The sequence below is a fragment of the Lissotriton helveticus genome, chromosome 1_1 (assembly GCF_964261635.1).
Source record: "Lissotriton helveticus chromosome 1_1, aLisHel1.1, whole genome shotgun sequence".
NCBI classification, from domain to species: Eukaryota; Metazoa; Chordata; class Amphibia; order Caudata; family Salamandridae; genus Lissotriton; species Lissotriton helveticus.
In genome coordinates this window covers 1107573767-1107601282 of record NC_136057.1, presented here as the reverse complement: position 1 = coordinate 1107601282, position 27516 = coordinate 1107573767, and the positions used below count along the sequence as shown (strand labels likewise).

The following is a 27516-nucleotide window of genomic DNA, read 5'->3' as shown; positions in this document are numbered from 1 at the left end:
ACCTTGAGGAAGAATTACAAGCTAGCGGTCAATACCAGACAAGACAACATCAAACGTGAAGCCTGGGAGAATCTCCTATCCGCTGCCGTTCTGAAGGACAGCAGGCAATTCTGGTAAATAATCAAACAGCCTTTTTTCTCTGATTCAACTAATGATTTCAGGGACTGTGTCATCTCGGATGACAAATGGCTGGCCCACTTTAGAAAGGTGTATGGAGACAACGAGACGGCTAGTCAAGTATGCCCCCCGGTGGCCCCGGATGCCGCTTCCATTTATTTTAAAAGATCTGAGGTGGAGAAAGCTATTTTGGCCACTACCAAGAATAAGGCTCCTGGACCTGACGGGGTGCCGGCTGACTTTTATATACACGCACCCAAGTTATGGGCGGGGGTCTTGGCTAATGTCTTTACCGCCGCTAATGGCAACTCCATACCATCCACCTGGGTTATTTCTACCATCGTCCCCAGTTTTAAGAAGGGCCAGCGGGACAATCCCGGGTGTTATAGGCCCATATCCCTCCTGGACTCTGCAGTTAAGATTTTAGGCAGAGTCCTTTTGGTCAAACTGAGGGATAGTGTAGAGGGTTGCGGGGGGCTGGCCGACATTCAGTATGGGTTCAGAGAGAAGAAAGGAACGGTTAAGCAATGCTCCAACTTACACCTGTTGATCTCGAAATATACGGTGGCCAAGGAGGGGTCCCTATTCCTAGCGTTTATGGACCTCTCCTCGGCCTTCGACTTGGTGAACAGGTCTAAGTTATGGACCACCCTCCTGAAGATGGGGATAGATGAGGCGTTGGTCAAGTTCATGGCCTCTCTTCACCAAGAGCTTTTTGCTGCAGTGCGGGTCACTAATGAGGGAAGGTGTACGTCCCGTTTTAAGTCAATGCGGGGGGTCAGACAGGGCTGTATATTGGCCCGTTGCTTTTTACCATCTACATTAATGGCTTGGGCGCCTATCTAGAGGATGTTGAGGGTGACGTTCCGCGTGCAGAAGCAGCTAAGATCCCCGCGCTCCTGTACACGGACGACGCGGTGCTGATAGCGCGCACTGGTGTCTGACTGCAACGTCTACTGGATGCCTTTGGCACATTTATGGACCATCTGGATTTAAAAATAAACACGAATAAATCCCATACCATGGTCGTGGGGCGCCAAAGTAGCAAGGGGAAATCTAAAATTTTTTAATGGAAGGGCGAGGTCGTCACCAGAGTCTCTATGTTCCCCTACCTGGGGGTTCTTTTTGATCAGAGGGGATCTTGGGGACCCCAGGTTAGGGTGAAGAGGTTGGCGGTGACTATATCATCAGCAGCCCTCATGGGATTTGCAGACAGGTGGGGTGCTAGGCCGATGGAAGCCCTTTTGAAGATTTATAAAAGTAAATCAGTTGCTCTGGCCTCATATGGTTCACCCCTTTGGGGTTACGTAAACCTGAAACCAATTCAGAAGGCGGAAAACAGATTCATACGGACCCTCCTCTCTGTCCCACAGTCCACACCGACTTTTTCCATACATATGGAGGTGGGTCTAGATTTCGTCACTGATGGGCTGAACATGGCACCCTTGATCTTCTGGCTAAAGACCTGGCTCAATGAAGAACTTCCCCTTAACCATAAGATCATGGCTGATATGTCATGTCTTTGGACCACTTTAAAAGGGTGCCATGGTTGGCCTACTTGATGAAGTCGTTCTCAGACCTGGGACGACCAGAACTCTTTACATCCCCCCGGGACATCAAGAAACAGGACATTGACTTGATCAAGAAGCAATTCATGGGAAGGGCAAGAGCGTGTCGCGAGGAAAAGGAACTAGTGAAACCGGCAGTGAGGAGACACTATCTGCTTGCAAATTCATTTGCACTAGCACCTTACCTTGGTTTAGTTACGATCCCATTCCATAGGTTTCTCCTGACTAAGTTTAGGTTTAATTTGTTACATTTTTATTTGGGCAATTTTAAAACGTGGGAAAAACCGGAATTAGCCCCCCCTGTTGTTGTGACCACTTTTCTGTCCAAGATACCATGCACTTTGTTATGTTTTGTGGGTTTTTGTTAGAGCCTAGGAAAAAATATCTGTTACCTGTTTTAAAGGAGGCTGGCTTCACACAAGTGAGACCAGCCCTGCTCTACCTGCAATCATTGAACAACATACGTACTACATTCTGTATGGCCAATTTCTTGGTGGCAGCAGCCGGAATTAAAAAAAAACATCAGAACAATGGGCCCCTCTAAATTGCGTTTAATCATTGTATTTGAACTTTGTACAACACTAAATGAACTTAATCTGCCTTTTTATGAACCTCATGTATGCACTGACTCGTATGATACTGTAAATAGTTTTTATTTGTATGAAATGCTTTTATCTCTTTGTATGATTTTTAAGTAAATCGAATAAAGATATTTTGACTGACTGACTGACTGATACCTTGCATAGGTCAGATTTTAGCCAAGCGTGTGATTGAAGATCCATTTAGTGGGACACTGCTCAGGACTCTTTAAAAATAACTGCTACTCCCATGCACCCTCAGCTTTATTTAAACATCATGTTGTAAGGTGTCTACTGGATTTTATTGCAGCAAGGTCAGTCTTTATCAGTATGTAGGTGGTGATATGTCCTTAAATGATTAAAGATAACTGTTAAGAGAGTGCATAATCAAACATTTAAAAGGTAGGCAATGCTCTTCCTCCGAACACAACATACCCAAAAAGAGGTGGTTAACAAGTATCACTGTTTTCACGAAAAATACTATGTTTTCATACTGCCTTTTCACTTAATGATCACACCTGAGAAATACAATAAGTTAGATGGTGAGGCATACATTGAATGGACTGTAGTTTGATAAGGAAGCCATTGAATGGTGGTTGTGCACTTATGAAAAAGGATTGAAGTGTCTAGCTAGCAGGTGCTGACAAGATTAATAACTTTAGTTCATCTGTTTATGTATTATAGTATTTAGACTTCTGAGATAAAGTAATCAATCTCATTATGTCTATGTTTAACTCCGAGTGGCATTAAGGAGAAATACATTTTCAGAAAGATCTCATGAAGGTGAGCTAGGTCTGTTTCAAAACATTTATAAAAGATCAAGTGGGGGTTGCCATTTGAGAACTCCAATAGTTGGTTGAAGATTAGGTCAGAATTTCCTCTAACCTTTATCATAAAAAACACCAATACAAGGCAGATTTCTCAAGACAGGCTGTATAATTTTTTTTCTTCCATGTTTTATAAAGCGAGAACGTGACCCGAAGGTATGAGAGCACTTTACAGGAGCACCAGTTTTGTTACAGAAGGACACATTCATGTTTGTTAGGCACAGGGAGATTAAATGATGTTCCCAGAATCACAGGATGTTGAGCGTTGTTGCTGAGACTCGAACCTGGTTCCCCAGATTTGAGGTTGACCGCCCTAGCCATTAGGCGCACTGGTCATTGTTGAATATAGTAGGATAGAAGTGCTTTATAAAGACTGTCCTCAAGGGAGTTGGCACATTAAGACACAATTATCAAACTCTGGTTGTCACAAGCACACCTGTTTTTTAATAGGATTGACTTTAATAATCAAGCTGATTACCGGTAGTTCTCATCTATGGCGTTTAACTTGGTGTCATACGGCTGCCTGTCCCTAGGTTATCTGTGTCTAAGAATGAAGGTACGTGACACACTATCACGGCCTAACCAGGTGCACAGCCTTTGTGTATTTCTAACTCACTTCTTATCTATTTCTTTAAAACTTATGTCTATTACTCATCAAATATGCAATACACAACTTTTCATTAGGTTTTCAGGTATTGTATTTGTAAATCATAATTATAAATTTTTTCAAGTTATCTGTACATGTTACTGTTATTTCTCATCAATAACAATATTTCTTGATGCATTTTTCAAAAATCCATGATTACACAGTATTACATTGATCCCAACACAGTTTTTAACATAAAACGTGAACAACAGCTATAGAATATTAGGCCCGAATCATTTCGGGACCGACGTCCCTTCCTCAGGGACCGCTGTGAAGGAAATAATATGAATTTTATGTTACAAAACATCAGTTTAACACTGTCTGAATCGTTTTCATAATTTTCTCAAATTTTTATTGTACAAGCCACTCAAAGGATGAGTCTCATGTGTCTATTAAGTGAATACAAAGTCTTACATGCTTCATGACTCAAGAAGAGAAAGGATAGGTGTGTTAGATTTATCAAAAAAATCGCGCAAAAGAAAGATTGGTTGAATGAGACGTGCAAAGCTATAGCCTCTTAGAAATGTAATTTACATGCAGTGCGCAAAGGTGGCTTAGATATCAAACGTGCTAAACCATGCTCTTAGATGAATAGGAAATAGAAGTGCAACGTGAATGCTTACGTTCAGCATTCAATGACAAACATTGTGGCATGCTCCGTGAACTGCGATACTAACTTAAAAGGTGTACTCGGGGTGCTGGACATCTACGATGCTAACCTGTGTTCGAATATACGCTCGACTTAATGGCGTGAAGGTCAACAACTGATGGGGGAAAATCAACTGCAAAGAAATCTTTAATTAACACAATTCTTCACAGGCTGCTGAATAACAACCGGATAGTGGACCTGTGCATATAACGAAAATTACCTGCGGGGTCACTGAAATCCCTGTTTCTGTAACAAATGAAAAAGCAATCTGCTTTATGCAAGACCGTGATACCCCACGGAACTCATGAGATATACAAGGAATCAAGCACAGAATCGTAAAATTCTCCAGACATCCCTAACCAACGCTGAACACTGCATAATCGCAAGTACGAGTAATTCACTCACGTAGAATGGACAATCGCGTTTTGCCTCAATAGGGTTTCTGGGACTCATATACAAAAGCACGAACACGGAAGAAACAGAAAGGAACCTGGTGTCATGAAATTACTGACGGTGGCCATCTTGTGATGGTGAAAGCGCGATCTAAGAAGTAGAGGCTCAACATCAATCACGTGGTGCGTAAACTGGAGCGATATAATTCCAGAGTCGCTTATTCGATTGCTGATATGATTAGTGACGAGAAAACATAAGAACTCCCTGTGGAGTGGTTAACAATCGCTGATAGAACCTCTTATCACAAACGGCGGCCATCTTGTGTTAGTAAAAATTAAATGAAGCAAGTGCAGTGAATAAAGAGAAAAAGAAAAAACTGAATCGAAAGAACAGACATGGAGTGTAATGTCTGATATTCATTTTTGCAACGTCAACAACATCATTACCAACATTACATTTACGAATCCTGCTTTAATTAGTGAATAACAAATACTCATGTGTATCTCTCTAAAATCAATAGCGTTGGTTTCACATTAATACAGAAACAGTAAATAAACTTGTATGTGATAGTGAACGAAATCCAAGATATAAATGAATTTAACACAATACTAACAACAATGTTCTGGGGGTACACATGTGAAAACCGAATACTTTCTTATATGCTGCTTCTGTCATTCATACAATGAAGACCTACATCAAGGGCAGAAATAAACATATGTCTGTCCTACAGATGCCTAACAACAACGCTTAGTAGTTTATTGATGATAATGTTAGACATGGTACCATATTCTAGTTTCCTAAGTTTCTGGTTACAGGAAGCATGTAAGGTCAATTTTATCACTTAAACCCAAAGGTTCCATAGTTTGATATTTTTTGATCTGAACAACTTCACGTTGGGATAAGAATTGGCGAGGATCTCTTCCCTCTTTATTTATGATTTTTTCGATAACCATGTAGCGTAAATGTGATATATTATGGTTGTGACTCAGCCAATGTTCTACTAAATTAGAGTTAGTGTTCCTATTCCGAATCATACTTTTATTTTCTCCTATTTAAACTTTTACTTTTCTTTCTGTTTTCCCTATATACATCAGCCCACAGGGGCACTTGATGCTATAGATTACAAAGCTGGAGTTGACTCAATACACTCATTTGCGCCGGAGAGGCCATTATGTTCATGACAATGTATGAAGAAAGGTGGATCTACAGCAATAACCCCGACGATGGCCATATAAAATCTTGGCATCGATATATTGATGACATCATAATGCTCTGGAGGGGGACATCAGAAGCACTTAATGAATTCTACATTTGGCTCAACCAACGCCATCCACATATACAGTTTACTTAGACATCCAGTAAATCGGAGATCAACTTTCTCGATTTCAAGATCCAACATGAGAATGGGAAGCTTTTTACCTCATTATTTACAAAAGACATAGACCTCAATACCCGCTTACACTACACAAGTTTCCACCAGAGAAATTTAAAAGACAACTTGCCATATGGCCAATTTCTTCGCATAAGAAGAAATTGTACTAAAAAAGAGGATTATTTTGAGAATGCTAAGATCTTACTGGAAAAATCGGTGCAACGGAACTATCCCAGAAAAATGACCAAAAGAGCAATGAAGAGGGCCTGGTTTACACCCAGGGAACGTCTACTAACACCTAAAGAATAGAACAAAGACATGCCATTGGTCTGTGTCACCACTTATTCGGGAGCAACAAATGATGTTAAAAAAAATAATCCAACGGAACTGTCAAAGGCTTAATAGAGTTTAAGAAACTGCCAATATTCGCGCTGAAGAAAAATCGCAGTATCAAAGAAATGTTGGTGAGAGCCAACACCAATACGAAAAAAGTGCAACCATCTATACATTCAATGTCATCTCTCCCACAAGTAAAAGGCACCACAGTTTGCGACATCACAATGGAAGGAACTGAATTCACGTATGGCAATAAAACTATCCGCCATGAGGAGTTTACAAATTGTAATACTCCGAACGTGGTGTACTGCGTTACATGCCCGTGTGGCCTGGCATACATTTGAAAGACGACACAACCAGTAAAAACAAGAATAACGCAGCACAAATCGAGGATAAAATGCAAAGTATGGACAGCGCCGATGGTGAAACACTGGGTGGAGCAAAATCATACAATAAATTAAATGAAGTGGACAGTTCCCAGACAGGTCAAAGGATGATTGACAGCGACACGATTGCTGAATGAAGAAGCCAAAATGATTATGAGACTTGGCACTACAGAAAATGGCCTAAACGAACTATGAGATCATGCACTGCTTATAGCTAGAAACATCAAGCTACTACAAGTGAAGATCATTCTTATGACCATGAAGAAAACAAAAATGACTGAGACCTTTCAAAATGAAATAGAAGTATAATTATCCATCCAAGCCTCGTGTTTATCCTACAGATGATGACGAAAAGGTTCGTGCCCAAAGCAAACTCAGAATTTCAGTAAACAGTTTTTTAAAAAATGGAGTCCACGCATAGAAACGAAATGGAGCAGTGTACAATCAAACATGCTTACATTGTCCTTTTATCCACTAGGTATCAAACTGATGCGGAGAGTCACCCTCACAAAATGTATTTAGAAGTAAGATTGTTAAAACTTCCAAACTTGTTACGCTCGCAACCCGAAACAAAACTAGATGCCATGGAAACGGTAGAAACAGGAAGTCAGGCGAACGCTTCAGACTGACGTCAGACGCACATTTAAAGCACCCAGCCAATAGAAAGTGTGTTGAACGAAACTAAGTACGGAATTAGGAAATAAAGGTGGTAGTCATCAAAAATGGTACAAGAAGAAGTCAGGTGGACGCTGGAGATTGACGTAAGACGCCGTCTTCATATAGACAGCCAATGAATAGCTCGTTAAACGAAACTGACAAAGTTGGAGAGACGCGGAAAGAAGCAACGGAGCAGGGGAGTCTGATTCCAACACCGCCCCTCCGAATTGAAATAGCGAGCAGAAGAACAATAGGTATACCGTTTATGGCATAGAGATTGCATGAAACCGGGTGTAAGGTGAAGGAGCCAGGAGTTAAAATATAAGGCATGACACTGTGAATGGGAGACGCAATCGCCACCACGAATGAGAGTTAGTAATATTGGCAAGCGAGGCTTTCTCGTCCTCCTTTTCTAAAATAATCCACAAGTGCACGAAGAGAACTAACACATGATCGAAGACGCTATAAAAATGCAGATAATATGCTCATGATCTTTTACGAAGTGAACACGAACATAAAGGAGTAACTGATTACCCAAACACTGCATGCGCAACACTTAGTTGACTAACTAGTAGGGCTATTACTGTAGGCACACACTAAATGAGAAAAGCTAGGCACTCTTGTGATGAGTGTATAGCGTGCTAATACAGGATGTTGAATTTCTTAGAATAAAAGACTCAAAGTGCACGAAGATGTAAGACTCCAGGATGTGCAGTGATCCGATGGAGGAACACAAACCCATACATCCCAAGCACACTAGGTATGTGAATAAGAACCAGATAATAGGTTAAGATCAAAACAATTGAATTTTTATATTCAAGTATTTACACATAATTCCTTTTCACCTTTTTTATGAATTTTAGATCACAATAATCCTACACTCACAGCCCCAGCCCTGAGGAAGAGCTTCTTAGAAACCCTCTTGGTCCCCAGCACGAAGGTCAAAATGCGTCGGCACCCACACAACCCACCTTCTATTTTCACAGGATCAGAGTACCAGCATCTAACAGGAATATTAATAAGGACTCAATAAGGTTAGCAAAAAATTGGATGGTCTAAACTTTGAGTATTACCAGAATGTTCCTCTGAGGCTAGTCTTTTTTAGGATCACTTAGTAAAATTTCCCCAGCAATACTAGTCGGATGTATCCTGGTAGAAAGTAGGATTACGACTAAATATGATAGATGGGAAACGTTTGTATATATATTGATACATGTTGGTTTTGAACATTGTTCTTATTTTTCAAACATCAACCACAGAAAATGTATGCATGAGTTTTGTATGTATAAATAAAGTGTAGAAAGAAATCAAACTGTGTTGCTGTTAAATTGAAGGATAATCTATTTTTGAAAATGTAAAATGACAGAGAATCCTTGAAGAGAAATGGTTGAGTTGTGTTGCTCATTGATGCTCAAGAAAAAGTAATTGTGTTGCTGCATGCCTACCTTAAATGTTAAAAAATTGCAAGTTGAATTTTTCATTTATTGAAACTGCCGGGGTAAATAGTTAGACCCATGGCATTGAATAATCCATGAATTTATGGTCCCAGAGGTATCATGTTTTTCTAGTATTTGGTTATAGATTCCAACCTCTAGGGTCCTGAACAGAATATATCCCCTGTTTATAAGCGCCTTATTGGAAGAAGGGCAGTAGTGAAAATAGTCTTGCAACACAGCCTATAGACTCCCAGCACTCTTTAGACATTCTTTCCAGAGCTGTGTTAAGTCGATTACACTCCTTACAACGCAGATGTGTGTGGGGGGTAGGAGCAGAGTGTCTCGGGAGACTCAGTCTGCCCGTGGAGGAGGGTGGGCTGGCACTACCGGTCCTGGAGCTGTATTATCTAGCAGCTCAATTGTAACATGCAGCGCACTGGCTGCCAGATGGAGAGAATTGGGAGAAGAATCTTCTCCTTGACGATTCCAGGTGGCTGAGAATACCACAACTGCTCCACAGTGGGGGAAGAGGTAGTTCTGTAGTGCCGTATATAATCAGGCACACCGCCTTGTTATGGGTGCGAGGGGTGAAAGTGGTGCTGAGACACGCCCCATTTGCACGCGAGTTTAACTTCTGGGATCTTCCAGCATTCCGCTGGTTGACCATAACAGTGGATACTACTGCTTGGAGGGAGGGGAGTTGTTAAACACTGGGAGAGTTGTACCACAGTGAAACATTCATTTAGTGTAAAGCAGCTCAGGAGGCCTTTGATGTCGGTCAGTGCCAGTTCTTACTACGCACAAGTATTTTGGATATAGTCCAGGATATCCGGCCTATATACCTAGAGATCCCTAACTCCTCTGACATGTTTAGGATACTATTGGAGTTTGGTGGGGGTAGACATTTGATATCCCACCTGTACAGGGCCATGATTGCTGTCAAGCTGAGGAATTCATTTCGGGCTAAACAGGCCTGGGATGAGGAAATTGGTACTCTGCTGGAGGAGGCACAGTAGAAGGGTGTTTGTGCGCTGGTTAAAGAAGGGGCCTGTATTGTGTTGTTTAAGTTGGTACATTTCAACTACATACACCGTACATATATTACTCCGGTCCGGTTACACAAAATAGACCCTACTAAGATGGATGTATGTCCCAGAGGTTGAGGGTGGCCTGGCTGCCTTCCTCCACATGGAATGGCAAAGCCCCCACGTGTGTAATTTCGGGAACCTAGTCGTCCAAAGATTTGGTTATATTGAGGATCTGGTAATTGACGAGCAACCGACCAAATGTCTTTTGGAAAACATTATGAAATGCAAGGGCAGGCTCCACCATGGAAATTGCCTCTCTGTTGGCAAGTCTACAAAATACCACCACCAGGAGTAACCTTCTGAAAAGGTACACAATAAGTAGGAGTCCATTCAAAGGTCTGGATATACTGACGCATGAGGCCAGCGCAGCGCTTCTCTCAGGGGTCGATGGACTTATTTTCCCACTGTGTCTCCTGCAGTGGTTATAGGGGGCCTCCCTCTATTATTGGATGCTGTGCCCTTGCGGAAGCATCCTATAATAGAATGGTTTCTACAGCACATGGGTGGGCTACCATTACAACGGTTGGATATATTATCACTGGAGCTACACAGCAAGGTGGGATTTGGGGAGAGTTTGGGCTAAATGGAAAGGCCCTAACAGCATAGTTTCAGAGCGGGGTACAGACCAGTGAGATTTCTAGGGGAGGGTGGTCCTGCACAAGGCAGATACCCTCTGTGGTTTTTAATTTTTTTTCTAAATGGTACAATGTTTTCAGGAATTTGTAACCATTATTAAAATAATTTTGTAGCTTCATGACACACCCTCTGGGCAGTACCCTTTGCACTGAGGCCCCCTCTAAAGCAGTACAGCTCTTCCAGACACATGCAAAAATGTAGAGTTCTCATTGGCAAGATATTTTTTCTCTGCATCAACTGTGAATATCAACTAGAACAGCTGACATGTAGAAATAGCGGACCATACTCATTAGTAATGTTATAAAACAAAACTTCATTATCAAACACTGCGAAAAAGTAAAACAGCTCAAATAAAATAGTGTTTACTTTACATCAACATTTCAAATGTTAAAAATGTGTACCCCAAAAATGTTCCTCTGGTTGAATATTGAGTGTGACCAATTTTCCAGCTTCGTTAGCAGTGAGAGGAGGAATTGTGACTGCAATTGGCTCTTCGGCATCTGCCTTTCGTGTGGTGCCCATGTTGGAACCCTTGCTTCCGGAGGTGCCTTGTCCGGATGTGACACCATTTTGATTTTTTGATATCGTCGTCCGACCTAAAGAAGGCAGGAGAAGATTTACATAGCAGTTCTTTTCCATAAGAACTCGAGTCGAGAAAATACGGTGTTTTGAAAGTCATTAGAAAACAACTGGATTAATATCTATTTTCAAACACAATCCATACAAGAATAGACTCTTACCAGTACAAAGTGGTCTGCTTTATAGCATTTCCTGCATAGGAACAATGCGGTTCTAAGAAGTGCCCATTCAGTCTCCCTATTTCCACATTCACTTGAAAGAATCATTGTGGCCTCTACTACATATCACCTTTTCGTTATTAAATCTATATTAACAACGTCACTCCAGGATCCCACTTTCAGTTACTTGTCATGGCATGAAGTTGTAGGAGCACTCATCTTCCATGGAAAAATACGCACCACTCCAGGAAATTGAAAGTTGATTCTTTTCCCCCAAATGCCCCATCTTTCATCCCCAAAACACTCCTTTGGTGCACATTTAAAAAGTGGAGAAAAAGGAGAAAAACAGGGAAACTGAAAGAATGAGTTGAGAGAGCAGTTGATAAGGCCTTTGCTTTGAAGAGGGAGATTTTCATTTTGATTCTAAATAGAATGAAGACTCTTGACAAAATAGTTTGTGCATGTGGAGACAAAACCAAAAGAAATGAATAGATGTAACTGTTGTACAGTTTTTAGTGGAGAATAGATACATACTTCTTTTAATGAAGAAAGGTATCTCTAGGATAACAGATCAGTTCATGCCATGTCAAGAAATGAAGAATGGTAGCCCTATAGCAAAAGAGGTGATGGTACCTAAAAATATAGAAGTTATTGCAGAAGAGGTACAAGGAAGGCGTAGTCAGGGTACTGTATACAAATGGAATTGTAGTAGTGTTTCTAGTATAAGACAGCAATCCATTGATAAATTAAGGACATTTCAATGTATCTTTCCAAGGCAAAGTTTAAAACACAAAATAAGTTATACCACTCAACAATGCACACTTTAGGTAAGAGGCTGTGAAAACTCCTGCTTTATGTTTAGGAGAAATGAATAGAGCACTTTTGCATGGTAGTGTGGCAGATGTAGAAAAGGTTTGTGGTGATGTGCAGTTTTGTTTCTTTAGCCTTGAGACGGATTCTAGGGAAAATTAAGAGTTGTTCAGAGGAGGAGTTGCAGAACAGGACACATATATTACAGTTGATAGTTTTAAAGAAGAGAGTATAAAATGTAACGCAGTGTTATCTAAAAAACCAGAGTATGCTTCTAAATGTTGTCGATGCATTTACTAGAGATTTAAACACAGACTGCGGACTTTTATTCATTTAAAGAGTGAAAAAGTAAATAATGATAAATGGCAAAAGTTACCTGTGTATTTATTTGTAGAGGGACGGTTTAATTTGTCTATACAGCAAGTTATATGTAAGTAGTGTTACAATAAATTAGCAGATAATAAAATGAACAACACATAGATATTAGATAGCCATATTGTAAGATAATAAAATGCCGGCTAATGTGTAAAAACTAAGGAGGTCCAAAAAAACCTCAACATTTATTATTCTTAGAAGTATTGCAAAGAACTGTTATGAACTTCTCTCTAGCATCCACATTACAACTTCACAATCCATGTAGTATGATGCCATCGGGGAAAACTGTGGAGCCAAATCTTGAAGTTGAAATTGGACTTTTGAATGGACCCTCTGCTTCAGTGTTGTTGTGCTGCTATTGAAGTTGAGGGTTCTTCATCTTTGCCTTGCCTTCTTGCTGCTCACTATGAACTTGTCTTATGAAAGGTGCAAAGAATATAAAAGGGAGAAAACAATTACCATGTATGATTTTTGGCAACATTGCAATAGCTGTAACACACTGCTCACCAGCTCTTATAACAGTACAGTCCATGCAATACGTGGCCATTCTTGAAAACTCTGGAGTCATATCGGTTGGAGTAGTCTGTACCTCTTAAGGGACTTTCTAGCCAGGAATTGTTGCTGCTGCCACTGATGTAGATGGTCCTCCATCTTCTTTCTGCTTCTTCGGCAGTTGGAGAAGTTTTATATGATAATTTTAAGGTTTAAATCTTTTTATTTTTTGAAATCGCAAAAGAAACAATAGCCGCAACCTACATCGACCGACCTGTGGGAAAAGACTTAATGAAGCTAGACATTTGTAAGTGGGGTAGAAAAGGATAGAGTGAAAGGGAAAGGACGGGAGGGAGGGAAGACCGGGTACCTGAGAGTGATCTTTATTCCAGTGATATGAACTTGTGTGACCAGTGGAAATAGGTTATGTTATGTTATGTTATGTTATGTTAATGGCACTTTTTAAGCGCACTAACACCCGAAGGTTTCTTGGAGCTTGCTGGAGGGACGTGTAAAAGAAAAACGAGGAGAAGATTACCCAGAAAGAGTGAACAGGAGAGTTTTAAGGAGTTTCCTGAACTGGAGAAGGGAGGCACTGGATTTAATGGCCTGAGGGAGGGGGTTCCAAAATTTAGGGGCAAGAGAAACAAAACGGCGACCCCCAAATTTATTGATTTTGAATTTGGGGGTGACAAGCAGGTGATGATGAGCTGACCGGAGGGAGCGTGCGGGTCGATACAGAGTGACCAAGGATTTCAAAAAAGCAGGACAAGGGCAGTGAAGGGATTTAAATACCATGCAGCCCAACTTGAAGGCTGCCCTCTCCTTCACTGGCAGCCAATGGAGCCTGCGGAGCAAATGCTTCGCAGATTGCCACGTAGGGATCTTAAAGATGAGGCGGGCTGCCTGATTCTGCACAACCTGAAGACGGTGCAGAAGAAATTGTGGGAGTGCATGGTAGAGGGAATTGGAAAAATCAAGGCGCGATAGGACAAGGGACATGACGACCTGACACAGAGCCGCATGTGGGAGTAGGTCCCTGATCTTCCGGATCTTTCGGAGTTGGAACATACACGAAGAGATCGTGGCACCCACTTGAGCTATAAGTGACAGCTCCGCGTCGATCGTCACCCCCAAGCTCCTAACTGCCTTGAGTGGTGTAGGAGGGGGACCGAGGTCAAGGGGCCAGAACTGCGGGCCCCAATATGCAGCACTTGAGCCGGGGAGAAGCAGCTCAGTCTTTCCAGGGTTGAGTTTTAGCTGGTTTAGATTCATCCATTGTTGGATGTAAGTCATAACGGCGTGAAAGTTGTTAACCGCATGTGGAGAATCAAGTGGAAAGACGAGCTGCAAGTCATCTGCATAATTGAAGACTGTAACGTCCCAATTATGAAGAGAACGAATTAAAGGGCGGAGATAAAGATTAAATAATAAGGGGGAAAGTGACGAGCCTTGGGGGACTCCGCAAGTGGTGGAAGATTTTGGCGCGGTGAAGGGACCTAGACGTACAGCTTGTGACCTGCCTGTGAGGAATGACTCAACCCACCTAAGAGCAGAGCCCTGAATGCCAGCCTGTCCGACACGGTGGAGAAGGATGTCATGATCCACCGTGTCGAACGCGGCAGACAGGTCCAGGAGAACAAGAGCCTGTGGTCTCCTGGCATCTGCATTCCCTCTCAAAGTATCCATGACTGCCAAAATAACAGCTTCCGTTGAATGGGCCGGCCTAAAGCCGGCCTGATTAGGCTCAAGGAAGCAAGAGCTCTCGATGAAGTTGGAAAAACACCGGGTGACATGGGCTTCGAGGAGTTTTGACAGATAGGGCAACAGGGATATTGGTCGATAGTTAGAGGGTTCAGCAGCATCCGTCCCTGGTTTTTTCAAGAGCGGCACAAGAATTGCTTCCTTAAAGGAACTGGGAACTGTGCCAGAGATGAGGGATGCATTCAGGAAAGGTAGTATGCATTCTGGCAGCTTAAGACAGATGTCCCGCAATACCGAGGGAGGACAGTGGTCATTCGGTGAAACCGATCTTACACGGGTGGCTAATTTCGCTAAGGTAGGGACGTTAAGGATAGGGAGCAGAGTAAGGGATAGAGGGTTATCCAGGGAAGCGTCAAGGAGTGATGACGGCTGTGAGGCAGGGATAATGGAGTCTTTTATTTTAATAATCTTCTCGATAAAGAAAAGATTAAGGGCCTCACAGGTCTCCTTAGTCGGGGTTTGGGCTGGGAGAGTCCTATCGTCAGTAGTCAACTCATTCATAATCCTGAACACCTCTCGAGATTTATTAGTAGCTGAGAGAATTCTATCGGAGAAATGCTCCGATTTAGCTGAGAGAATAGCTAAATTATATTCTCTGCGAGCTGTTACATATCTCTGTCTAGATGAGTTAGAGTAATCCCGCCTCCATATACGTTCCAGTTGGCGAACCTCAAGTTTAAATTGCTTGAGGTTATCAGAGAACCACCGGTTGGCGTTAGGATGTCTGGTGCAGGGGAACTTGATTACTGGGGCGAATTGGTCACTGGCCCCTTTTAACCAGCCACCAATGTCAGTGTCCATCCTATTAACATCATCATAGGGGGAAGTAATTGGGCAGGTAGAGGCCAGGGTTGCTAAAAATCCCTTAGAGTCGTATTTATTCCATTTGCGTGAGGAACCACCTGCCATCATGGGGGCCTTAGTCCGCCCACTAAGAGTGATGGTCGTGTCGACTATGTAGTGGTCCGACCACACACATGGAAGTGTAGAAGGTTGGGAGAGGGTTAGGTTAGTAGTCCAAACCTGATCTAATATGTGACCTTTTACGTGAGTGGGTGAAGAGACATGCTGACTCAAATTCAAACTTGTCAGGGTCTCGGATAGTGCCGTGGCTTGTGCCCCTGCATTAGCGTCATTAAACCAGTAATTGAAATCCCCGAAAAGGGCGAAACTGGAATATGATGGCAGAAGAGCAGTCAATTGTTCACCTAGTTTCTCATCGAAATCCGGCATAGGTCGAGGAGGACGATATAAAAGGGCAAACGAGAAAGCCCCGGCTTCCGTTCCCAGACTAATAATCAGGTTCTCTACTTGTGATAATACGAGTGAGGACGAGGAAATAAGATGAAATCGTTTTGAGATAATAGCCGCCACCCCGCCACCAGGGTGGTCAGCGATACGATCAGCATGGAGGATGAAATAATCTGGGGGAAGGGCAGCCAAGATGTCAGGGAGAGAATCCTCCGTGAGCCAGGACTCAGTCAACAAAAGTAGGTCAGGGTTTTCTTGTATCAGCAAGGTAAAGATGTCTGCCTGATGTCTCACCATTGAACGGGTATTTAAATAGAATACCCTGATGGAAATATAGTTCTTTAAAGGGACAGTCGGAGGGGTACAGAGGTCGTGAAGGGAAGGGGATTTGCATAGGATGCCGAGTGCAGTGAGTTTCCCCACGGTCGCTAAAGAGGGAACATGACAGGGTAAATTAAGGTCCCACAATTGCCTAGCAGTATATGAAATAATATGGCTAACATCCCCTGCCCCTGGGCAGGGGATGTTATCTCATGGGCTTGTGATCTTCTGTGGCAGAGTATGTTTTGGTGAGTCGAAGGACACAAAGGTATCTTGGACACGTGAGTTCTGTAAATTCCATGGATAAGAACTCTATGGTGGTACCCCTGGTTTTGTCGAAGCGAGGAAGTGTGCCTGTGAGACTTGCAGTGATCTTTTCCATGCCCACCACCTCCCATGGTTTATGTAACCACTCTAGTCTAGTTGGGACCCCGTCTGTTCCCCATTTAGAAAGTAGGACCTGTTTAGGGGTGCCCAGAGCTAGAGTAATCGCTCTCCCTCTGCAAGATTTGAGAGTGTAGGTCACTGCGTTACGAAGTCCCAATAAGATATAGCAAGGGAATATGGGAATTTCTGTATGATAGATGGTGTCTATGTCCAGTATTATTCCTTCCCGGTAACCTTGTACCTATTCATTTTACTTAACAGTATATTAACCAATAATATTTCTTACTTTCACAGTCATGTGAAGTTTTCAGATTGTGCATTGCACTAGTGTGACAATAGTTTTTAATTCCCCATGAGTTTGGGTAACAATGGGTAGTTTTATGGGTGTTTGATAGTTATGTTCTATTTGTGAGTTCAGATGTTGAGTTATTTTTTTTAACCATTCTTTTTTTATAAATGTGTTGTTAAAATAAAGTTAAACCAATATGTTACTAAACAGCTAGACTCAAACTGTGTGTAAAATATGTCTATATATCTGTTTTTCACTTTATCATTTGTATTCGTGACTACTGATGTCACTGCGACCATCAATGTTGCTGTGAAGACGTAAAATGCATTTTTGATTTTGATTGCCTGTATGATTCTATGAGTGCCATTGCCAAGGACAAACTGTGAATACCGGGTACTTTTAATAAAGTCTAAAACACATATATAGACATATTTTACATAAGGTTTCAGTGTAGCTATTTAGTAAGATATTAATTTAGCTTTCCCCTTTGTATTCATTGTCAAAATAACTAAATAAAAATAAATGCTTTGTCCAGCCACAGGCGTGGTATCGTTGAAAAGGAGGGTGTGTAAAGCCTCGCACATGAAGTCGAGCCTTTGAGAAAGAAGCAGGAAGCTTCGAAACGCGTTGGTGTAATCGACTGAGATCTTACAAAGAGGCTGTGGAAGCGTTCTGTGCAATGATACATTTTTATCCATTAAAGGCTTTGTGCACGACAGTGATTCGAGTGCATTTCTACCCTAAGGGTAACTGGAGCGAAATTTAAAACGCGGCCGCCCTTGCCGCGAGAAATGCACCAACCCAAAATAACTGGGTGCCACACAGCTATGGATACACCTCGCCGAGATGTGGGACACTGATGACGGATGTTATATGTATCCCTGTACAGAGGCTCATCTGAGGGCTTTGAACTTGCCAAACAGCGGAGATCACAAGTGCACCCATACAGGGTTGTATTGCAGGACACACTCCAAAGACAAGAATGCTTTGCCCAGCCACGGGCGTGGTATAGTTGAAATGGAGGGCGTGTCAAGCCTCGCAAATGAAGTTGAGCCTTTGAAAAAGAAGCAGGAAGCTTCTAAATACCTCAGTGTAAACGACTGAGATCTTACAAAGAGGCTGTGGAAGCATTCTGTGCAAGGACACATTTTTACCATTAAAGGCTTTGTGCATAACTGGAGCGAAATATATATATCACACAAAAAGATATGCTGAAGCCAATTCACAGAACTGTGAATTGGCTTCTGCATATCGTTTGTGTGCTGAGGCCACCCTGCAGGGTCGGGGCCCCCCGACGACGAAGGATTTGTTGATATATATATATATATATACAGATATGTATATTTATAGTCACTGAAAAAACAAAGGTTACAGTGACGTTATAGTTAGGAAATAGAATTTAAAAACCAGACAAATTAACTGAAAAAGACAAAGGTTACAGGGACGTTATAGTTAGGCTCACATTTCACTCATACAAAAGCAGAGAAATTCAGCAGTTATAGTTAGCTGAACTAACCATAACTTACGCCCCGGCAAAACATCACTCATGACATCTGAAATGATATCACTGATGACATCATCTAGTAATTCTGAGTTACTGAGTGTTAAACATATATACTAAGGGAAGTGGCTGTGGGAGTGCATATATGGGTGAGTAAGTAGGTGTGTAACTGGTGTACAGAAGTTTGCCAACGCGAACCTACAGTTAAACTCACTCCTCCACGCCACCCGCCCGAAATGCCCGTCACAGTGCATTCTGGGATCTGTGGTTCTACATTGTGCACGGACTGCAGTGGGTGTGTCGATCACATAAGGGGGAGGAGCTTCAGGCGCTGCAGAGTATTTTAAACAGGAAGGAGCCATTTGGGAGGACATGTCACGGTGTTTGGGCGCTGAGGAGGCCAATATCGCCGAAATGCATACGCCGCCACCGGGAACCTAAGAAATAAATGAGCTGTCTGCCCTGAACTCCCTCTGGCCTCTGAGTTCTTCTTTTGGGAGGTAACTGATACGTCGTGTATACTGCGCCAGCCAACGACGCAGAACAGATGGCCCTGCTACATGAAGTTGTCCTGGAGCAAAGTTGGACACCACGCTGCTTGCAGCCTATAAACTTTCGAGGGATCGAGAGCTCCAGTGACCGCCAGAAGACACACAGCGCCATTGGGGAGTTTAGGTATTTCACCTAATTGGGATTCCAGTCCGCATTGACTGCCTCTGCCCAGCGGACCGTTTGAGTGTTACCTCTGGCAGTAGCGGTATGAGGGACCAAGGGCGACGGCCGTGAACTTTCAGCGGCTCCAAGACTGCGCGCCTTCCAGACCTACCTGCTTGCCAACGCGAACCTACAGTTAAACTCACTCCTCCACGCCACCCGCCCGAAATGCCCGTCACAGTGCATTCTGGGATCTGTGGTTCTACATTGTGCACGGACTGCAGTGGGTGTGTCGATCACATAAGGGGGAGGAGCTTCAGGCGCTGCAGAGTATTTTAAACAGGAAGGAGCCATTTGGGAGGACATGTCACGGTGTTTGGGCGCTGAGGAGGCCAATATCGCCGAAATGCATACGCCGCCACCGGGAACCTAAGAAATAAATGAGCTGTCTGCCCTGAACTCCCTCTGGCCTCTGAGTTCTTCTTTTGGGAGGTAACTGATACGTCATATATATACAGATATGTATATTTATAGTCACTGAAAAAACAAAGGTTACAGTGACGTTATAGTTAGGAAATAGAATTTAAAAACCAGACAAATTAACTGAAAAAGACAAAGGTTACAGGGACGTTATAGTTAGGCTCACATTTCACTCATACAAAAGCAGAGAAATTCAGCAGTTATAGTTAGCTGAACTAACCATAACTTACGCCCCCGCAAAACATCACTCATGACATCTGAAATGATATCACTGATGACATCATCTAGTAATTCTGAGTTACTGAGTGTTAAACATATATACTAAGGGAAGTGGCTGTGGGAGTGCATATATGGGTGAGTAAGTAGGTGTGTAACTGGTGTACAGAAGTTTGAGTGGGTATGTGAGAGACTGTATAAATATGTGAGTGGCTGTGTGAATTTTTGAATGGGTGAGCGAGTGGGTGTGTCAGTGGCTGTAAATGGTGAATTAAAGGGTTCATGAGTAGCAGAATGGGTGACTAGGAAGGTATATCAGTGTCAGTATGGGTCAGTAACAGGGTACATGAGTGACTGTATCGGTGCATGAATGGGTGTTTAAGGGGCTCTATGCATGAGTGAGTGGGTGTGTGAGTGCCTGTATGGGTGAGTGAATGGGTGTGTGAGAGAAGTTGTATGGGAGAGTTTGTGCTTGTCTCAGTGATTGTATAGGTGTGTGAGTACATGTGTTAGTAGATCTATGAATACAAGAGTGGATGTGTGAGAGTGTGTGAGTGAGGCTACAAAAGAAGGCCACGCCAGGCTAGGTGCAGCAGTTGCTGGGGAAACTGAGCTTCGCCACAAGGGTGATCCCAGCGGGGCAGGCATTTGCGAGAAGGCTGACATGTCTGACCAGGGGCATGATGCAAAAACACCACAGGGTCCGCTTATCGCAAGGGGTAAAAGTAGATCTAGAACAGTGGGAATCCTTCCTGTCCAATTTCAAGGGCACCTTAATGTGGCACGAGCCATGGGTACTGGCAAGTCAGCTCGGGCTGTGCACGGATGCTGCCGGGGGCCTCGGTTTTGGGCCCATCCTAGGGACAGACAGCTTGGATGGCAGGATCTTGGCCAAAGGCCTGAAAACAAGCAGGGACCACAGCAAACGTTTTGCTGCTGGAGCGGTTTCCCATAGTAGAGGCTTTTCACATCTAGGCAGAGCAACTAGCAAACAGGCAGATAACCCTGTGGTCTGACAACTATGCAGTTGTGGAGTCAATCAACAGGGGGACGGCGAAATGCGCGTCTGTGGTCGGCCTGTTACAAAGATTGGTACAATGCCAGCTGGGAGCAAATATAGTGCTTAGGGCACGACACATCCTGGGAATAGATAACTCAATTGCGGATGCCATTTCTTATTTTCAGTGCAAAAGATTCCGAGACCTCGCTCTGAATGCAGGCCAAGGGATGACCCCGGTGCTGGAGGAAGTATGGGCATGGGGAGAGCTGGTGTACAAGTGATGCTGGAACATGCACTGGCCCCAAAGACAATACACCGTTATCATAAGTGCTGGGCAACATTTTTGTCACCTACTGGGCTAGCAAGTGACCAGCCGGCGGGGCAAAGCGAGGTCCTGGATTTCATAGATTGGGCTTTCAGAGTGGGTAGGACTAAATCTTGGTCCCAGACCCATTTGAGCGCAGTGGCGTACTACTCAAAGATGGCTTCAGGGCATGACCCCACCGGGGGATTACAATGCAAGATGGCATTGAAAGGGTGGGGCAGAATACAGAAGGCAAGGCAAGACGCAAGAAGGCCCATTCATTTCCAAGTACTGCAGCAAATGTTAGGGCCACTGGGGGAGCTATGCTCATCAGGGAGTGAAGCCATACTTTTCAGGGCACCGTTCGCACTAGCTTTCTTTGGGGCATACAGAGGGAGCGAACTGGTGGCTCCAACAGCAAAGGACGCAGGAACGGCATGCACACACAGAACAGAGGTTAGTTTCGGGGAGGGCCACATGGACATCCTACTGCGGAGGTCTAAGACAGACCAAGCATGTAAAGGGAAGTGGACCAGACTGCATTACATAAAGGAGAAATCATCCTGCCCTGTATGCTTGCTACATAGATACGTGGCAACTGGGGAAACCAGAGAAGGGCTATTATTCAGAAGGAGGGGAAATTCCTTAGCCTTGATGGCACTGAAGGCAAGCGGGATGGCACTTGCGGCCCGGGCAAGTTCGGACGGACACCCACCAAGTCGGTAGCAAGTTGAAGCCTAACCGCTTGGCAACAGTAGACGTGGTATTTGGTGCCCCCTCCAGAAGGTGATCTGTCTGAAGAGCAGATAACAACCAAAATGGACTAAACATTAATGTTATGTATAACCATGAGAAACAAACGTATCAAATGTTTAAGTGTTTAATAAACTGCGACCTTTTTTGGCACCAAGCAAGTTGTCCATGGTGTGTTCAATGGTCGAAGGGGAGCAGTTGGGAAAAAACTAAGGGAGGGGGAGGCAACTCGCCACCTGGGAGGGGTTTGGATGCTGTGCCCTTGCAGAAGCATCCAATAATAGATTGGTCGTATATATTACCATTGGAGCTACACAGCAAGGTGGGATTTGGGGAGAGTTTGGGATAAATAGAATGGCCCTAATAGCATAGTTTCTGAGCAGGGTACTGACAGGTAAGCGTTCTAGAGGAAGGGTAGTACAGCACAGGGTAGATACCATATATATTTTTTTAAATGGTAGAATTTTTCCCTCTATCAACTGCGAACATCAAATACAACACCTGACATGTAGAAACAGCGGACAATACTCATTAGGAATGTTATCATAAAAACGTCATTACCAAACACTGCGAAAAAGTAAAACAGCTCAAATAAAATATTGTGTTTATATCACATTTCAAATGTTAAAAATGTGTACCCAAAAAATGTTCCTTTGGTTGAGTACTGAGTGTGAGCAGTTTTTCAATTCCGTTAGCAGTGAAAGGAGGAATTGTGACTGCTACAGGCCCTTCGGCATCTGTCTTTTGTGTGGTACCCAGATTGGAACCCTTGCTTCCGGGGGTGCCTTGTCCGGATGGGACTCCATCTTCATTTGTTGATGTCGTCGTCCGACCTAAAGAAAGCAGGAGAAGATTTACATAGTAGTTCTTTCCCATGAGAACTCGAGTAGAGAAAAGACGTTTTTTAGCATTTCACTAGTGCTTTGAAAGTCACTAGACAAAAAACGGATCAATATCTATTTTCAAACAATCCACACAAGAATAGACTGTCTTACCAGTACAAAGTGGCATGCTTTATAGCATGTCCTGCATAGCAAACAATGCGGTTCTAAGCAGTGCCCATTCAGTCTCCTCATTTCCACATTCACTTGAAAGAATCATTGTGGCCTCTACTACAAATAACCTTTTCGTTATTAAATCTATATTAACAACGTCACTCCAGGATCCCACTTTCAGTTACTTGTCATGGCATCAAGCTGTAGGAACACTCGTCTTTCATGGAAAAATACTTCTCACTCCAGGAAATTGAAAGTTGAGTCCCCTCCCGCACCCCAAACTCCTTCGGTGCACACATTTCTATGAATTCGCCTCAGCTAATAAGGATGGTGCTCAAAAGCATCCTCCATGGTTAAGCTTTCACACATTAATCTTTCATTAATCTATTGTATCTTAGTTTACAATATTTTTAGATTTAAATATTTGTGTTCGATATTCAAGTATTCTGAGAAAAACAAGGGAAGCCCATGGATATATTGGGACATTGGTTACATAGTATTCTAAAGGAACAAGGGTCCCTACATCCGACAGCCGCACATTCAATAATTCAATAAGTTTCAGCCTGACATAATGTCTATGAAAGCAAATAAAACCACAGTTATTAATTTGGAGTCAAGGGAGACCAAAAAAATCATATAGAAAATCTCAGACAGCTATATGTGACGTCACAATGAGCATATAGCAACATACCAGCCCTATACAGAATTTTATATACAGTAACGGGTCAGTTCTCCAAAGCCGACAACGTTTCGATCCTATACTAATACATGGATCATCATCAGGACATTACAATACGATGCCTGAGAGAATGCTGTTAAGGGGTGAAACCTAGTGTCCTCCCAAAAAATGGAAGGCAACTGGTGCCCCAAGCGAGTACAATGGGATCAGTTCCACCAAGGAAGATGTTGCCAAGGCCTGCTCAAGGGCAATAGCCGAAGTGGGATGGGTCATGTGATCCAAAGCGCGTTTAGTAGAGGGAACTGTGGAATTGGCCAGCGGATTTACATCTTTAGCAAGAGCCCGGGACAGTGCACATCATGAACCGGGAGTGGGCCAAGAATGAGGAGCACAGGAAGGATAATGTCGCGATGCACTGGCTGTGGAATGCAGGATACAGGAAGACATACTGGAGTCATCCACATCTCAGTCTGTGAACAGAGCTACTGTAGAAAGTGTAATGAACGATGCAGGAAGACACGTCAGAACAGTCTGTGAGGATTAAGCAGAGTCGCTCTGCACAGTCCCAGACTCCGCCCTTTACTGTATATACAATTCTTTATGGGGCTAATTTGTAAGCTCATTGTGACGAAGAATATAATTCAGAGTTATGTCAAATATAAATTACCTTAGTTTGTCTAAATGATTTTTATGTTTTCTGCCTCTCTTGACTCCGCCCCCACTTGCTTTCTTAGTTAATAAATGTGGTTTTACTTGCTTGCGTAGACAGTGTCATGCTGAAACGTATTGAATTATTGAATTTGTGACTGTCGGTTGAAGGGACCCTTGTACCTTTAAAATGCTATAATAAATTATAGCATGATTTCCAATGTAATCATTGATCATGCTAAATATAATAGCCGCATATCATTTTCTATAAAGCTTTAACCCATTTGTTGCGGCCGTCGGCCAACGGCCGTCGCGAGCACTACCCCCGTAGTGCTGCGCATGTCCGTTGGCTGATGCGGCCCCACCCACGCAAGAAATCACCCGCACCACGGCGGAATTTACGCCGCGGTTAACGGGTTAAACAAAAAAACAATAAAAAACATCCTTCATTTTGGTATCTTTCTCTTGTATATCACTGGACTTAGACAGTGTACTGAGACAACAACTTATTTCCACAAGGAATACTTCTCCCTAAGGCAGTATCCTCTCATCATGGTACCTTTAGCACGTGAAACAGAAGGAAAAAAACGTAGAATGTTTCCCTGTGTAGGCTTGGATTTCTTAAGCTTTCTGTGTTGCTTACAGTTGCAGCCGACATTGCTCGTGGGTGGGGAGCAGTCGTGGGGGTTAGGGTGGGTGGGAGAGGGCTGGGGGTCATGTGGGGGTCGTGATTGCAGGAGGAAGTGAGCAAAATGAAAAGAAAATATTAATAACTTACTTTGCCGCTGGGTCCCGCATCTCTACTCCTGCTCTCCTGCCTCTGACTTTAGAAACAGGAAGCAGGCAGCCAGGCTCCCTCCCCTAAGCCAATGGAAATGCAGCATTGTGATTAGTCAGAGCCGCGACACAGCGCTCAGCCAGGGGCTGTTGGGGTGGGCATGTTCTCCATGCAGCCTGTAATGCAGCCTGCATTGAGAACAGGGAAAGTGCACATGATGGATTTGAGCGGCCCGGGAGGGCCGACTAAACAGTCATTGCGCACTTACGAGTGGGCAAACCACTCCTCCACTGCCTTGCTCTGAGAGCAGAGCAGCCCCGCCCACCCGCCCGCAAAGCAGCACAAACATAAAATGGTAATAACTGAAAGTTATGGTCATTTTATGTTTTTGCTTCTCGCACTGCTTAAAAACAGAAGGGCGATGCTCCTCCGCCATAGTGGAGGTGTCGCCACTGGTTGCTTACCATTCCTTTACCTTGAAATCCTATCACTGCACTTTGATTCATTCAACATTCTTACATTTTTCAATTCCACTCCACAACTTTACATTGCTTTGAGAATCGCTAACTTTGCCCCAAACTGAATACTTGGAAGCAGGTCACGTGCTTTAGTGACACTTTTGTACCCCTTTCACAGGGGCCACAATGGTGCCTAACTGGTTGGGAGACGGACGTATATCTGATTAGGTTCCATGCATGCTTGTTGTGGCTTAAAGTTGCTTTGAGAGGGCTGGCATTTTGCTGGTTTCTTTTTGCACTGGCCCAGGCCGAGCATGAGCAGAGGTGCTTGGCTAGTTCCCGTGCTAGCTCCATATGCATAGAGTCAGAGCTATGTTAAAAGACATTCCTGCTGCCTCTGCCCCTTCCTCCTTTACCTATACCCAGACTGACCGGAGCCAGTACATTAAATGGTAAATGAACCACACAAGGAGCTTGTGGAGGCGAAAAGACCAGTTTAGCTCATGCAAGGCCCAGATTCGCCCCCTCTATTGCAACAAAGAATACATGCAAGGAATCCAGCCATGTGCTGGGTGAGGAGAGAGGAGGGCCCTGTCAATAGGTTCAATAGGTTTGGTTCTTTCTAGGCAGCCCCAGGTCCAGTTACTTCCTGGTCCACAGTGAGCCCATCATGTTCGAAGCTAGATGGACAAGGAGAGATGCCTTGTAATCATGCAATGACTGAGGAGATTCAGTTAGATGCGGGGCTGCAGTTGTACAGGGTTTGTGTACCCATGTGGGGCCTCATTTTATCCACAGTGGGGGTTCTCTTTCACTTGGTTATACCTGGTCTAGCTGTGGGCGAGGAGTGGCTATTTTTAGCGGGCAGAATTAACTATGTAACTACGTCAAAGTCATTTTGTTAATATAATGCTACTGACCTCACATGTGCTTAGAGTGGAGTCGAATAAACTCAATTCCAGGAATAGCTCAAGTCCGGCCTGTCAAAAGAGGGGGAAGGTTGGAGACGGAGCATTATACGTTGTGGCCGCTCTTGCCAGGACCCGCTCCCACATTTGTTTATATATTTTTAATTACAAGACTGCCATCATCATTAATAACGAGCACGCTTAGGTGACCATACCACGAGCTGGCGCCAGACACCGTGTTTTTTCATCAAAAGTGCGTTTTTAATATTTAGAAACTCGTAAAACTACTGAGGCGCACCATGGTAAATTCCACTCGTACAGAAGTAGCACAACATGGGGTGCAACAGGGCAAGAGTTTCATCCAGCAGAACAAGTCTTCTTTAAACACACAACTACAACTGTCCTGGCATCGGCAGATTAAGAGCCCTAAACACGTACGAGCGTTATAGCACAAGCACTAACAATGCAAGCATGCGTCAGAATTTGGAATCTGTGGCAATTTAGACAGACAGACAGACAGACAGACAGACAGACACACACACACACACACACACACACACCCCTCCCCCTCCCCCCCTCCCCCTTCCAACCTCAGGGAAACAGTAGCCTTGAAAGCTTCACATGTTCGAACAGGACAGAAAACAATCAACAGCATACTTCCCTCCTGCATACAACACATACAGTGAAGACAGCAGCACTGCAAGCCTTCCTCCCTCAGGACACGCCCAAGCTTGTTTAGTAGCAGAGCAAGTTTGACACCAATAGAACAGATACAACATGAGCAACATCAGTGAACATTGCAACACCGCAAGCAGATTAGGTTGCAGAGGCAGGCTGTGTCAGTTTCTGTAACATAAATGAAAGATGGCATGGCAGCAGAAGTTCAAGCTTCCCCCAACATCACACACAGAACAGGTACATCAAAAAAACAGCAGAGCGGGCATTGTGTGCTCAGTGCAGCAAATGTGCGCACGCCATTACATCGGACCCCCTGCACTTGCACCAATAATTACTTAACAGGTGACCT

At 43.5% G+C, this 27516-nt stretch overlaps 1 protein-coding gene across 3 annotated transcripts in view; it reads right to left on the bottom strand.

Moving 5' to 3' along the window:
* Positions 1-27516, bottom strand: part of LOC144821473 (uncharacterized) — a 616628-nt gene that overhangs the window by 214881 nt on the left and 374231 nt on the right. For all 3 annotated transcript variants that reach the window (XM_078678562.1, XM_078678582.1, XM_078678572.1), the window contains 2 exons: positions 22662-22856; positions 11091-11285 (listed from right to left, as the gene is read on the bottom strand). In XM_078678562.1, coding sequence (XP_078534688.1) covers positions 11091-11285; positions 22662-22856 — 390 coding nt within the window. The remainder of the gene's footprint in view (positions 1-11090; positions 11286-22661; positions 22857-27516) is intronic.